Source organism: Streptopelia decaocto, assembly GCF_964273445.1.
Source record: "Streptopelia decaocto genome assembly, chromosome: Z".
Taxonomy (NCBI): domain Eukaryota; kingdom Metazoa; phylum Chordata; class Aves; order Columbiformes; family Columbidae; genus Streptopelia; species Streptopelia decaocto.
In genome coordinates this window covers 71774972-71790446 of record NC_138657.1, presented here as the reverse complement: position 1 = coordinate 71790446, position 15475 = coordinate 71774972, and the positions used below count along the sequence as shown (strand labels likewise).

Here is a 15475-nt window from a genome sequence, read left to right as displayed (position 1 = left end):
TCCCTGGATCTGTGTTTTGCTTTGTCATGCCCACCTAAGCTCAGCTATTTCCATGTTTTGTTTTGTTCTGTTTTTAATTAAGTACTCCCACATTGAAATATCATCTATTTATACCACAGATCTCCCAGAGCTCAAAAAATAAACCGAGAGGGATGAGCAGAGACTTACATGGAGATATGCAAGGTTGTCTCATACCCAGCAGCTGTGTTAATTTAGTGATCCTATTGTTTGACACTTCTGCTGCACTGTCAGGTTACATCAGCCAGAGCAGCTGTTGTGCAAATCCAGCTGTGGTGAATCCAAAGCGCAAACCTGTAGGTGTGTGTTGTGTGGTTTGATGTTGTGCTGTGTGGATGCTCCCTACAACTGAACAGGTGGCTTCACTTGGGATATCTCATACTTTCCTTCCACTGAATACAAGTGGAAGAACTAGCTCAGTTCTTGTTTCTATCCCACTCCATCCTCATTGTCAGCTTGCAGGTTGCTGTTAGTCTGACCTGAACACCCCCTTTGCTCCTTCTTCTCAGGCTTATGCACTAGAAGGGAATCTGGAGCTGGAGCTGGTGAGAACTGCTTGCATGTGCAAAGTGGTGATCTGCTGCCGGGTGACGCCGCTGCAGAAAGCCCAGGTGGTGGAGCTGGTGAAGAAGTACAAGAAGGCCGTGACACTGGCAATTGGAGATGGCGCCAATGATGTCAGCATGATCAAAAGTGAGTGATGGCTGACAGCCGGCATGCTCTAGCAAACTGACTCACCGAAGTATTTGCTATATCATAGAATCATAGAGTCATTCTGGTTGGAAGAGACCCTCAAGATCACAGAACCACAGCATGTCAGGGATTGCAAGGGTTCACAGTCCACCTCACTACCCAGTCGTCCAGACCACACTTCCTCAGTTTAGCTGTAAGGATGCTGTAGGAGACTGTGTCAAATGCTTTACTGAAGTCAAGGTAGACCATATCCACTGCTTTGCAATCACCTATCCACCTCGTTGTGTCTTCAAAAAGGGCTATGAGGTTGGTCAAGCACGACTTCCCCTTGGTGAAGTCATGTTGACTGTCCCTAATGATCCTCTTATCCTTGATATGCCTTGAGATGGCACCAAAGATAAGTTGTTCCATCAGATCACAGAGTCCAACTGTTAACCTAATACTGTCACTCAACCATGTCCCTAAGAACCTTATCAACTTTTCTTTTAAACACCTCCAGGGATGGTGACTCAACTACTTCCCTGGGCAGCCTGTTACAGTGCCTGACAACACCTGAAATATGAGGTGGCCTAGCAGTACAAACACATATCTGAATGCCTTCTGTACCACCCTCCTTGTGGCACCAAGTGGCAGTGTCCCAAGTTCTGGCAGGTTTCTGCAGAGCACTGTCACTATAGGCTACTCGTGTCTTCTGCCTTCCAGGACACACAGGAGGGCCATTTGCTGTTAATGCACCTCCAGGATCGCAGGAAGCTAAGGTTGCACCTATTGCCTGTTTCTCTGTTTCTACCTCAGAACAGGCAAAAGCCCACCAGGGCTGTGACATGGGCATGTGTGTGTCTGCAAGGCCACCATCACAAAGACAACAAACAAGTTTGTTTCAGAGAGGGCCTGTCTGCAATGCAGAAAGAAAATCTTCATGCTTGTAAATAATCTGTATAATGTTACATTATTTATTTTAACATTTTGACGTAGTAGTGCCATTTGTCAATTATCTCCCTTGAGCTACAAATCAAGGGCTTCTAGGCTCCTTCGTCCTTGAGCATAATTTGATTCTGCATTACCTCAGTGAATTTATGAAAAAAAATCCCCTAACTAGCTATAATTAAATTAAGATTTTTCAGAAGGGCCTATTGCTAATCTTCCTTGTGTTAATTTGCAAGAATTGATTAACTGTAGCCTTTTAATTAAGAAAGAAAAGGCTAAGTGGGGAGCTTCAAGGGAGATAAGTCAGGCAGTCAGTAAAGAAAGGATAAGAAAAGCAAGTTGAAGTGTACATGATAATTAGAAACTAAACCACTCCCCCCACGGGAGGGCTGGGACTTTGGGATTTTATCAATTCTCTACTCCATGGAAACTTTTGAACTTAACCAACACCCAGCCATCAAGATTGTTCTAATTAGTTAGAGCTGTATAATTAGCTGTCACATTAAACTTATGTCCATGTTTAATAAACCTAAGTTATTATTAAAAAAGACGTGACTCGTCTATCTAATTATTTGATTGAACTAATAAAATCTAGGAAATGTAAAAAGGCCACAGTCTGCCTTGTAGCACCATGTCAGAGAAATCTATAAGAGGTTTGAAGATTTTGCTTGTCTGGAGTGATTTTTTAAGGCTGCTGGAAGGACATATATACATGTAAATACAAGTCATATATCAATATATATACATATATTTTTCATAACAGCAGCTGTTATGAACAACAGCATTTATGCAGTTATAAAACATTCAGAGAGAAAATACAAATTGTCACTGAGGGTGTAATTTCATTCAAATAATACAAACCCAGTTACTGGAAAAGTATCACCACAGCCAAAATCATAATAGGATTAGTGCCCCATTTTTTTGTTTTCGTTTAGTAACTTTACAGATGACTTTTCATGAAAGCTGGGAGGGAATTAACACAGTGTCCCAGTGCAGGGGGCACTTTCAAAAACCGGAGTAATCAAAACTCTCACTGTAATTACATGATCAATAACCTTCTTGTTGCAGCTGCCCACATCGGGGTTGGTATCAGTGGCCAGGAGGGGATGCAGGCAGTCTTGTCCAGCGACTTCTCCTTTGCACAGTTCCGTTACCTGCAGCGCCTGCTCTTGGTCCATGGCCGGTGGTCCTACATCCGCATGTGCAAGTTCCTCAAATACTTCTTCTACAAGAATTTTGCCTTCACATTAGTGCATTTCTGGTATGGCTTCTTCTCTGGCTTCTCAGCACAGGTAGGTCGAGCTTCTGTTTTGTCATGGTCATGTCTAGCATTTTCAAGCAAAGTGTCTGGAAACATTTTAGAAGGAAATAGACTAAGCCATTCCTTCAACCTTGCTGCATAGCACACAGGTCTGTCTTCTACTGCTGTATAAAGCAGATATTGCTGCTCTCATTGTACTGCTGGTAGAGGATGGATGACTGATGACATTTAAAATAGAATCATAGAATCATTTTGGTTGGAAAATACCTTTAAGGTCATCGAGTTTAACCATTAACCTAACACTGCCAAGTCCACCTCGAAACCACATCCCTAAGAACTTCAGCTACACGTTTTTTAGACACCTTCAGGGATGGTGACTCCACCACTTCCCTGGGCAGCCTGTTCTAATGCCTGACAACCCTTTCTGAGAATAAATTTTTCCTAATATCCAATCTGAACCTTCCCTAGTGCAACTTGAGGCCATTTCCTCTCATCCTATAACTTGTTACTCGGGAGCACAGAACAACACTCTCCATGCTACAACCTCCTTTCAGGTAGTTGTAGACAGTGATATGGTCTCTCTTCAGCCTCATTTCCTCCAGGCTAAACAGCCCAGTCCCTTCATCTGGTCCTTAACAGACTTGTGCTCCAGACCTTTCACCAGCTTTACTGCATTTCTCTGAACTTGCCCATTGAAAACTTTTCTCCTGTGTGGTGAAGGAAGGCCCAAGAAATCTATGAGACCAGTAATTACATAGTCATAGCAGCCTGCTCATAGGAAACCTATAAAGGATCCATGACCTCTGATGTTTCAAATTAAGAGAGGCTTAGCACCATGGATTCCTGTATCCATAAACCACTCAACAATTTGGGACCTGCTTGAATGGTCTTCATCTTCTCTGTGGAGATAGTTTAAATCCACTTTGTTAAAACCAGGTGCATTGTGAAGCACACAGTTACCTTGTGGGATTTCCAAAAGTGTTCAAACTGCCTACGTCCACCAAACAAGGATACAGATCACACAGAGGCCAGACCAGTTTTGCCACATTTGTGTAAGCCCCGCACTTGCCTGATGAGCACATTTCACAGAACCACACAGAATCACAGAGTGTCAGGGATTGGAAGGGACCTCAAAAGATCATCCAGTCCAATCCCCCTGCCGGAGCAGGAACACCCAGATGAGGTTACACAGGAAGGTGTCCAGGCGGGTTTGAATGTCTCCAGAGAAGGAGACTCCACAACCTCCCTGGGCAGCCTGTTCCAGTGTCTGTCACCCTCACTGTGAAGAAGTTTCTTCTCAAATTTAAATGGAACCTCCTGTGTTCCAGTTTGTACCCATTGCCCCTTGTCTTATCATTGGTTGTCACCAAGAAAAACCTGGCTCCATCCTCCTGACACTCACCATTTACACATTTATAAACATTAATGAGGTCACCCCTCAGTCTCCTCCAGGCTAAATAGGCCCAGCTCCCTCAGCCTTTCCTCATACAGGAGATGCTCTAGTCCCTTAATCATCTTTGTTGCCCTGCGCTGGACTCTCTCCAGCAGTTCCCTGCCCTTCTGGAACTGAGGGGCCCAGAACTGGACACAATATTCCAGATGCGGTCTCACCAGGGCAGTTTAGCCCCTGGTGTGTTCCACCAACTTGCAAGAGGAGCAACTCCTGTGCAGCGAAAAATCTGGTGTCAGTTTAAGATAAACCCATCTCCAACTCAGACCCTGGGCAGGGCCTGCCAACGTCACCGAAGCGCTGCAGGCAAGGCCGGCGCTGCCGGTGCTGCCGGTGCTGCCGGTGCTGCCGGTGCCGCCGGCGCTGCCCGCCCGCCCGCCGCGGAGCGCGGCCCCCACCTGCCGGCGGCCGCGCCGATCGTGCTCCGGCTGCGGAGCAAACGGGGCTGGGGTGGGATCCTTCCTTCCCCCGCGTGTTCACACAGCTCATGGTAATGAGCCGTTTGGGGCTGCTGAGATTGAGTCACCTTGTAATTTTGGTCTCAGCAGCATCTCAAAGTAACATGTCCCAATATTTAGTCGTGTACACTTTTGAAGAGCTGGAAAAGGAACTGTTCTGCTAACTCCATGCTCTGTTTGTTTGTTTGTTTGGTTGGTTTATCTTTAGACTGTCTATGATGAGTGGTTCATTACGCTTTACAATTTGGTATATACCTCCCTCCCGGTGCTAGGAATGAGCCTCTTCGATCAGGTACTGTTTCTATCACCACTTCTATTTTTTTTTAATAGAGATTTTATCTCCAGGTGCTTCGAGCTGGTTCCGTGAGGGGAAAGCAGCTGATTTGTTGGCTTGCTACTGTGGTAACTCCTAAAATAGTTGCCTGCCAGTGAGACCTGAGAGTACAAAAAAAAGAAAGGATGCAGCACAGAGGATATCCTGATTTGGCCAGTGGGTTTCCATGTGTGATGAGACGTTTGTGTTAGGCAGTTGACTACAGAGAAATCAGCCATTGCAACACTCCCTGAAGCTCTGTTCCTGAAGCCTGACAAGTGACTTTTTAATGATGACACAGAGCAATGAACGAACTGGAACTCTGAAGCCAGGTTTTCCAGGTTGAGCCTTTCTAGTGGCAGTCTTCTTGCAGTAATTTCACATACACATTTCTATCTCATGCACTATTACTGTTCAGCAAGACAAAGCAGCACTAAAGCTGCTCCTATATGACTTTTTCAAGTTAAATAAGTAGGAACTTGCCACTCTGTAATGGTTCAAAGTGTTCGGTTCTGGACACTTAAGGGATATATGTGAGGCAGCTTTGCCTGTGTGTGGACCCAGGGAAGGTATTTTCTATCTCTTAGCTTCCAGGCAACTCACAGGAGAGCAGACCATGCAGTCTGCTTAGGATCAAGTGTACCTTCTTTTTTATTTTTTGCAGCCCTTGTCAGCTTTCTCAGCACAAGAAAGGTGAAATTCAACAGGGAAAATGTGCCTAGGTGATCTTGGGATATAGCATGCTTATCAGCACAACAGAGTGAATTGTGTTCTAAACGTTTCCTCATGGAAATGCATGTCACAGCAACATGGCAAACCTAAGTGGTCTTGTGTGTTCGGTTGGGCAGGTGTCAGAAAATCTGACCGTCTCCACTCTACTTTCAGGATGTGGATGATCGTTGGAGCATGCTGTTTCCTCAGCTATACGTGCCTGGCCAGCAAAACCTCTATTTTAACAAAATAGTGTTTGTCAAGTGCATGTTGCAAGGAATCTACAGTTCCCTCATTCTCTTCTTCATCCCCTATGGGGCCATGTACAATACAATGAGAAGTGATGGGAAGGCCATTGCTGACTACCAGTCCTTTGCACTGATGGCCCAGACCTGCTTATTGATTGTGGTGTCTGTACAGGTAAGCCATCCCAGGTAACATTTTTAGGAATTAGTTGTTGTTTTATGAAGGCAGCCTCTGGAGGGCCACTTGGGATCTTGATAGCATTGCATTTGTTGCTGCATCTTGCATTCTTGAAAAAAACCAAAGCAAAACAGTCTCTTGACACCAGATTACTCTCCTCAGTTCAACAGAACAATAGATTTGTATGTTATGAAAGATGGAGGTGACAGCAGGAAGGCAGATTCTTCACCTTGGCAAGCTTAGAGCCATAGCAGAAAAAACAAACAAACAAGCAAACATTTAAGGCTGGGAATAAAGAAGGACTCATTCCCATTTTAGAGGATGGGTTTGAAGCATGGGACTATCTGTCTGCTATCAGGCAGTCATTTGCAGGGTCTCCATGATGAGCCTGTCTCTGTAGCCTGGCTCTATGCATGATGCAGGTTGTGCAACTGCACTTGCTGGAAGAAATAGCTAAGACTTGGGTGGTAAAAAAATGCAGATGGTACTAGCAGGATGAGAGAAATTTCTTAAAAGAGAAGCCAGTCAATCACACCTCCATAGATAATGTTTTCTGCTGTCTGAGATCTTGTGGGCTCCTTGTCCTAACTTTCAATGCTAGATCACAGGTTGTGATGGTGATGTAAGCATTGCTCATTAAACTTAGTATCTTGTCCCCAGTACTGACCACTGGTGAATGCTTAAGAAGAGTGCCAATGTAGTAATGCTTACTTTGAACGGTGTCCCAGCATCCTATGATCTGTGTCTTGGTGTTTCTTGAAACTTGAACGAATAACAGTCTTGGGGTCAGGCATCAAAAGAAGAGGACAAGATCTCTACCTGTGTTCAGCACAGATCTGCTAAATAATGAAAGCACTGACAATAACTGTATTGCTCTGTTCTTTCAGATTGGCTTGGACACCTCTTACTGGACAGTTGTGAACCAGTTCTTCATCTGGGGCAGCCTTTCTGTTTACTTTGCTATCACCTTCACCATGTATAGTGACGGCATGTACATGATCTTCACAGCCTCCTTTCCATTCGTTGGTAAGCCCTGGGACGAATTGGATTGCACTCAAAATGGGCACAGTGCAGGGCTTAAATCTGTTGAGTATTTCTAGTACATGTTATTGCCTCTCTGGAGGCAATAACAGAATATATTGATTGCCTTTTCTACAAGAAATGCCAGGGAATTTCTGAGGGCTACTGGGAATGCTTACTTTGAATCCCACCATGCAGGTGAACTGTGCCACGTCCACTGCCTTGCATAAGAATGCACATTCACAGACAGCCACAGGAATGAACCTTTAAATAAACCTACTGAGCTGGCTGGAATGCTTTCTGCAGCTCTTTTATATTCTGTTTCTAGGTGAACGCACAGATGGACACATAGAGATACCTAGGAATATTTTGTTTGCAGAGGGGTGTATGTTCTTTTGCAAATAACATTGGTATAGGAAAGCACAGAAGTGCAACATCCAGTTAGACATGAGAAAAATGTCATGTGATTATGGTGAGCCTTCTGCCAGGTTAAATGGCAAATTCCCAACAACAAAGAAATCCAGTGACGACCACGTATTTGGAGTTAATCTACATACCAGATATTTGAACACATGCAAAAAGTGAAGGATAATATAAAAATGAGTCCATCTCCTGAGACTTTGACTGGAAGGAAGATGAAAGCACAGTGAAGTAATTCAGATGTTTTTTAATAGTTCTCTGCATCCATAGCCAATATTGATACAGTATTGCAATAAGACTCTATTTCTAAAATCCCAAAGACTTGTTCTGTATCTCAGGTTAGTGTATTGATCAGTGTCTTTATTTCTGGATTAATTGTTAAGCCAAGATTTGTTGTGCCTCTCTCACGGCAATATCAAGGGGTTTGGCCATTTTAGAAATATGTGATATGCAGGTTTGTTGTTGCAATGTATTTTCCAAGCAGATGGTCACAGCCACTGGAAGATGGCTTTTACTGTCAAAAGTGCTGAGTGAGAGAAGACAGAGTGTCTGTTCAGTTTCCAAGGACAGGTAGTAGCTCACTTGCCAGGGATATCTCTATCTGATGCTCTATTGATACTACATAGGTCAAATTAGCCATAATGCTGAGTGACGCTTAATAAGACATCAGTCCGAAACTATTTTTAATGAAAGTGTTTCTGGTCTGGACCGAGACAACCTGTTTACTTGAATTTCAGTGGAGCTGTATTACAGCAGAATTTGGCCAACTGAAAAGAAAACATTAAGCAACTTTACTGCCAACAACAGCATCACTAAGCCCTGTAATCAGAGTTTTGCAGACTGTTTGTTCTCTCTTACATTCCTTCAGTTTTGGAGAAGCCAAAAGTGAGTGCTTTGGTTTCAAAGAAGGTTGCAGTGTCACGCCAGCCAATGGCAGCTGCTCTGCCAATACACCCTTTAGAGTATGCTGTCCATGTAAACACCAAGGGCAATACATGCTTATTTCATAAAAGGCTGTGATCCTGTTGTCTGCTGGGCAGAGCCAGTACTCCATATGCTTCGGGAAATGGTGCTGGAAAGTAAGAAGATAGTGATCCTCCTTTTTGCACTAGAGTTCTGGCAAAACATAAGAGGGCTGGAGTGCTGCTCAAAAAGGTCTCCCGAACATTTGTATGAGTCATTTGCAGTGATTTGACTCTTTGTAAAGAGATTAGGAATTCACTCTGATATCCTTGTCTCCCTGAGTTGCTTCATTTGTGTCTGGATGCTGCATTTTTCTTTGCTCGTCTCAGTGTTACTGGTATTGCTGCACTCTCTAGAGCAAGCTGATTTCACTATTGGAGATGATGTCTGCTTTATATTTTTGTCTGTTCACCAAGTGCTTCAGAATCACAGAGAGTGAGAGGTTCAGGTGAATGATGGTGAGAGGTGCTGCTGTCACAGTTTTAATCGCACTTTTGTTTTCCAGGTACGGCTCGAAACACCCTCAGCCAGCCAAATGTGTGGCTAGCAATCTTCCTCAGCATCACCCTCTGTGTGCTGCCTGTGGTTGGCTTTCGGTTCCTGAAGACTCAGTTAAAGCCAGCTCCCAGCGATAAAGTAAGGATATACCTTACCAAGCCAGAAATCCTGCTTACTACTACCTATGCTTACTGTGGAACCATAATGCATGGGCTTGGCATTGCTTAGAGTCCATATCCCTATAGGTACAAGTGCTGCCATCCATCTCTCCCCTAGTCCCTTGAGAAGGAGGATTGAATATGGGGTTTGGCACAGTTCAAACCATCTGCAGCTGGGACCAAGGCTGAGATTATTCAGCTGTGGATTAGATTGCACTGCAGCAAGGAAGCTGCACTATTTTTAGGTGAAGGGTGTAAGTGCTGTGGCTCAGTGGCAAAGCAGTGGCCTGTTCCTCCTGCCCTGCTGCTGTGCAGTTTTTATCCTGGCAGACCACAGCCCTTCACTCCCCACCCAGGCATACATGTTTGCTGGGGATTTTTTTTTTTTTTTCAGAATTTACTTCATTTCTAGCCAATGGTTATATGCCCCCTCTGAAGCCAGGTGCCCTCCTACCCCTAGGAATAGGAAGATGAGGCCATTAGGACAAGAAGAAGCTGTGAGAGATGAATAGATTATGCCAGAGACATCACTGAGCAACTTGGCCCCCTTAACCTTCTCAAGGATCTTCTGCAGGTGGCTCCTTTGCTCATTTAAGACGGATGCACCTGGTACTTTGTGTATGGTGTGGGCTGTAGCCCCATCTCAGGGAGTTGGCAGTGGTTTGATGGAACCTGAGCTCGCTCCTTTATTCCTCCTGTGAAGAGATGGTGGGTTTGTTGCTCAGAAAGCAACATCTTTCCTGAGCTCCAGTGATTTTGGTATCTCTGCTGCATGGTCTCTTAAGTTACCTCTGTCACAAATGTTTCCCTTAGGGAGAAAACACCTTGTTAATTGCATTCTTCTAAATGATAAGGGATGAGAGAATTTGGTTGCAACAGAGAAGCTTCTCTGGGCTTCTTCAGTTTGTTATCTGGAGTTCTGTGTCCAGTCTGGGCTCCCCAGTTTAAGAAGGACAAGGAATTACCGGAGGGAGTCCAGTAGTGGGCTGCAAAGATGCTGAGGGGTCTGGAGCATCTTTCTTATGAGGAGACACTGAGAGATCTGGGTCTGTTCAGCCTGGAGAAGCTGAGAGGGGACCTTATCAATGCTGATAAATATCTCAAGGGTGGGTGTCAAGAGGATGGATCAGACTCTTTTCAGTGGTGCCCAGCAACAGGAGGAGGGGCACCAGACTGAAGCACAGGAGGTTCCATCTGAGTATGTGGAGAAACTTCTTCACAGTGAGGGTGACAGACACTGGAACAGGCTGCCCAGAGAGGCTGTGGAGTCTCCTTCTCTGGAGATGTTCAAAACCCGCCTAGACACATTCCCTGCTTTGGTGAACCTGCTTTAGCAGGTGGGTTGGACTAGATGTTCTCCAGAGGTCACTTCCAACCCCAACCATTCTGTGATTCTGTGACCACATAGCTCACTACAGCCAATGGACTTCTCCAGAAGATCAGCATAAACACAGCTTTCCGGAGTTGCTGCCAAAGAGGAGCATCTGCTAAATGCTGCTGCCACCTGGTGCTTTCTTCCCCTTCCTGCACCGAGCTGCGAGACACCACTGTGTGAGCACAGTCCCGAGGGCGTGCTCCTCAGTGACTGTCCTGGTCACCCTTGGCATGTCGGCGAAACTCCCCCGGTGCTCCAGGACTGTTGGAGAAGGAGCGAAGGGGAATTCTCAGCCCTTGCAGAGGGGGTAGGCGGGTGCTAGAGAAGACTGCTAGGTAGGGAGGTCCCCAGGACACAGAGGCAGTTCAGATGTGAGGAAACAGGCTGAGTTTACCCTTCAGTTGAGTGGAAGTCCAGCACAGCTGTCACCCAGGATTCCAGTCTCGGTGCCTGGGTTGAGCATCTTTCTCTAGTGCAGAATTGCTTTACTTTTCTACCTCCTCTGGGAAGTGAATTGTCACAGGAGAGGAGTGTTTGTGTTTTCTGCTGTACAGAGATCCTCAGCTATCAGTATGACAGGAACTTAAATACAGACCTGATGTTTAGAGAGGCCAAGTACCTACGGCTGCCATTGTCCCAAGCCAAATGTACCTACAGCTGCCATTGTCCCAAGCCAAAAGTGCAGCAGTCCGGCAGCTGGTGGTTCTGCTGACCCACTGACACTCGGCACGGGCCTCCTGCCTTTGACAGCCCTTTTCTGAAAATGTGCTTTCCTGCAGATGATCTTGGTGGCCACGTGGGTGCAGAGAGACCACTACCTGCAAATAAAGTGCATTATTTCTTTCCCTTCTGCCACGGAATATAAGAATCTATTGATCACCATTCTTATCATAAAAAGCTTTTATGTATGAGAGATCCCCTTTAGTAGTCTGTTTTCTAGATGAAGTAAGCCAGTTCCTAAATGCTTCCTTATTTGTTTTCTGGACTATTGATTATTGTTGAGATGACTTTCACATTTTTGGTTATTTGACTGAAGCGCCCAAAGGAGTTGCAGTAATACAACAACCAAAGCATCAGAGAGCTGCGAGGACAAATATGCTGAAATTATCCCTTTTCATGACTTACAGTGACTCTCCCATTAATGCTTTTTAGGGTAGATTGCTTTTTTCTTTTACCAGGCTGCCATCCTATGCTGCCAGTTCAGTTCCTGCTCCTCAACCCCTCCTGCCATCCCTCTGTTCTGTCAATAATTTTTGGCTTTGGACCTCTGCTTCTGTTTCCCTTCCTTTGCTCTTCTCTTACTGTTCTTGTGAATAATTATGCACTTCCCATGTTTTCCATCTTATTTTCTGATTTCAGGTCCTGCTTAAGATCAAAGAAGCCAAAAAGCGGCCACCTCCACCCTCACCCAAGAGACGCCTGCGTCGGACCAGCACCCGCCGCTCTGGTTATGCCTTCTCCCACCAGCACGGCTTTGGAGCACTCATTATGTCTGGAAGAAACATGCGGCCAAAATCACCTTTTGCCACAACAGGAACATTTTCACCAAATAGTGACAAATATAAACACAAAGGACTGTAAAAAACAAGCAAGCAACCAGCCAACCACAAAAACACCAAACAAACCCCTAAACCCAAACAAAGAAAGAAGAAAAAGACCAAAAAACCAAAGCAAACCAAAATAAAGGGCTATCAGGAGAGGAGGCCGTGCTCCCTGCAAAGCACCAAGCCAGTGGTGGCTCAGAGCTCTGTTACCTCTGGGCTATCAAATCAAGGACTTGGGCCTTCCCTTTCACCCACACGTGTGCTCTTCTTTTCCAAAGACGTGTGCTGCTGCCATGGAAGGCAGGCAGGGTGAATAAGAGCTGTTTCATGGTATCCCAGAGGGCGTCCATGGAACATGAGAGAACATACTGCAGGAGGCATCTCCACTTCTTGAGATTGTTCATAATGCTATTTTATTTTTTTTCCTCCCTTTAACTACATACCTCAGAGCAAAGAGAAGTCCAGGCTGAGGGAAAGGCTGAATTGGTGATGTCTTTCTCATTCACGTGCCTTTGTTTTTGTCATAAATCCACTCCTGGCTGTATTACTGGGGTGACAGTATTGACTCCAGGTGTGCCTTAGGTCCAGCCACACAACCCCCAGATCCCCAATCTTTGTAATACGTGTAATTTTTTAGCCTTTTGACTGTATACAGGCACTTTGAAAGGCATGAGTTGGAAATAACCTCCTTCCAAACTAACTGTTAATCCATTTTCTCAAGAGATGGCCAGTGACCAAATACCAGCCTCATCCCACATCTACAGTCAGGAAGTGCTGCAAGCTCAGAGAAACCCTTAGTTGGTCAAGGGACAAGGACTTGACATTCATCAGCCTGCCCTGTTTTATCTGCATTGCAAATCTGCTCTCGTAAAAAGATCATTGTCCTCAGAGCCCTCTCAGGTTTTGTAGCTGGGTCCCAGCCATTTCATTTAGACTCAAAGGGCTGAAGCAGCTCAGGCTGCCATAAGAATCAAGCCATAAAATCTGGCCCTGAGAAGCCTAAGACACGGTTAGGACTCATCTGAACTGCCGGCACCCAGTGTCTCTCCCACCGTAACAAACTGGGGCACATGCACGTTTGACTTGATGAAGGTCACACGAGCAGTATCAGAGGCAGAGATGCTATTTCATGGATAGTGGAGGGTGTCCTGCTCCACTCGTGCTGTTGCTCAGTGTAAGGAATGAAGCATGACCCGGTGACTCCCTCATCCTCCCTGACGAGTGATGTGGGTCAAGTTTCAGATGAATTTAGTGAAGGTTTGGGGGCTGCTACAGAGTTTCCCTGTGCTGGCTAATACTGTATTTGAGAATGGCTCATCTTGCAATCACCATCTGCAGAGACCTGAAAATCCTATCAGCCTGACTGCCAGCAGAGGGCCCTGAGATGCACAGGCACAGCCAAAGTCACGGTGATCCTGGGGGACTGGGATTTGCTCACTGTTTTGTTACACCAGCTCCATAGGCAGCGGGGTTAGTGGGTGGAAGGCCAGCGTGGCGGCGTGAGAGTCTGTCCTGCCAGCACTGCTGAGCTGCCTAAATGAAGATTTTTTTTGTGCAGACAACTAAGCAGCATTCACTGGGGTTTTTTTGGGGTTTTTTTGGTGCTTTTATACAAATGTAGATTCCTTTTTTGTTTTGAATTGGAATTTTTTGCACAGTAACCATCTGGTATTTATTGGTAGCTCTCTGCCTCGAGTCTGAGCTATCGATGGAAGCAATGTATGATGGCAACAGGCCAGCCCTGTCCCTATTACATCTGATTTGCCTGTAACACCTTGCTGCCTGTGGTCCCAGTTTCAGCAGTTAATGAGTGTTGAAGGTTTAATAGAAGGTTTCATCTCCCAGCATTTACCCCAGCACCGAAAAAAGATTGTTGCACCTGCTGCTTTGGGAGGGTCGTTGCAAACTATGGTATTACATTTCAGCATAGCCAGTGCAAAACTAGAACTGGGACTGGATCCAGACTTCAGCATCCAGGAACTGCTTGCTAGGGAAGGACCAAATTCTAATCATTGATCTCTCCTGCAAGGAGATACCTAAGTAAAGTGAGAGCCTGCACTCCGACTGACGAAACCGCTGTGATAGTGCTTGTCACCGCCCTCTGATTTACCATTCACTTTGCAGAGACAATCAGGACTTCTTGATGAGGATTGTGGGTTTCACAGTCAGCCTCCCTGGGGCTAGAGGAAAATGGGGAATTTATGCAGTTAAGCAGATATCCCTACGATACCCAGCCGGGTCTGTGGCCTGAGAGTACTAGCAAAGCTGTTTCTAGGATGTAATGCAGCAGAATACAATGCAGGGTGGCAGAGGCAGACCTTTTGCTGACAAAGCAAGGCAACTCTGAGACTGTGTCACTCTTCTAATACGGTTTACGGGCAAAGCATTCACCTTCTGGCTGAAGCGAACTTGCACATGCTGCATAGGACGCACAGGGGATAATAGAGCTGCTGGTGAATTTGCTCCAGATACAAATACTTCAGTGGTTTGACAAGATCAGCATATGAAATATATCAGCTAGCAGTGATGTCTGTCCTACATCGCTCCTGATTTTGTAAAATAATTTTTTTAAAAGAAAAAAAAAATAAAATATGGGGATGACTGATTCCTTTGCCAACCTGTGAATCGATCAAAAGGAATTTTATCACCAGCTGTGTATGTTTGCTCTCGGAGCTCCAAACGCCAGAGGACCCGGGCGGGAGGCGGGGAGCGCCGAGATCCCGCCCTCCGCCCGGCAGTAAACAGCGGAGCGGTGCGGGCGGCCGGTAAGGGACGGCGGGGTGCGGGGTGCGGGTGCGGGGCCTGTCCGTGGCCGGAGCGGGCAGCCCTGCGTGGCGCGGCGGGGCGCGGCGGGGGGCTCGGTATTTGGCGTGTGCGTGGTGCTTTGCTCGGTCGCGCTGCGGGGCTGGGGGGAGGGGAAGATGTCAAAGCTCGTGTCATGAGGTGTGGAGGTGATAACGTCATCTTGCTGAAGCTCAGTATTTGATAGGTATATCAAAAATTAATCCCTGAAATGGATTTTGTTTTTTGTTATCTCACCCCTCCTTTTCCTCATTATTTCATAATATAGACGTTCATGATTTGAATCCTCTTGTTCTGCTGTAGTACCTAAATACTCAACAGTGTGCTGGGCAGCAGTTTCAAGATCATGAATGACAAAGCTTTGATGATAACCATTGATAGAAAATCATAGATTCCATTTTTTTGGAAGAGACCCTCAAGATCATTGAGTCCAACCATAAC

General features: G+C 45.7%; 2 protein-coding genes across 7 annotated transcripts in view; both read left to right on the top strand.

The window, feature by feature from the left end:
- Positions 1–14837, top strand: part of LOC309451241 (phospholipid-transporting ATPase ID-like) — a 77307-nt gene extending 62470 nt beyond the window's left edge. For both annotated transcript variants that reach the window (XM_082074822.1, XM_082074821.1), the window contains 7 exons: positions 528–711; positions 2707–2930; positions 5016–5099; positions 6006–6251; positions 7142–7280; positions 9163–9293; positions 12048–14837. In XM_082074822.1, coding sequence (XP_081930948.1) covers positions 528–711; positions 2707–2930; positions 5016–5099; positions 6006–6251; positions 7142–7280; positions 9163–9293; positions 12048–12269 — 1230 coding nt within the window. In that variant the 3' untranslated portion in view covers positions 12270–14837. The remainder of the gene's footprint in view (positions 1–527; positions 712–2706; positions 2931–5015; positions 5100–6005; positions 6252–7141; positions 7281–9162; positions 9294–12047) is intronic.
- Positions 14838–14912: 75 nt separating this feature from the next.
- The window catches only part of RUSC2 (RUN and SH3 domain containing 2), a 65073-nt gene continuing 64510 nt past the window's right edge, over positions 14913–15475 (top strand). For 3 of the 5 annotated variants that reach the window (XM_082075085.1, XM_082075082.1, XM_082075079.1), the window contains exon 1: positions 14979–14997. The gene's annotated coding sequence lies outside the window, so the exon portion shown is untranslated. Of the gene's footprint in view, positions 14998–15475 lie in introns of all 5 variants that reach the window. The other 2 variants (XM_082075074.1, XM_082075086.1) reach the window with 2 other exon arrangements.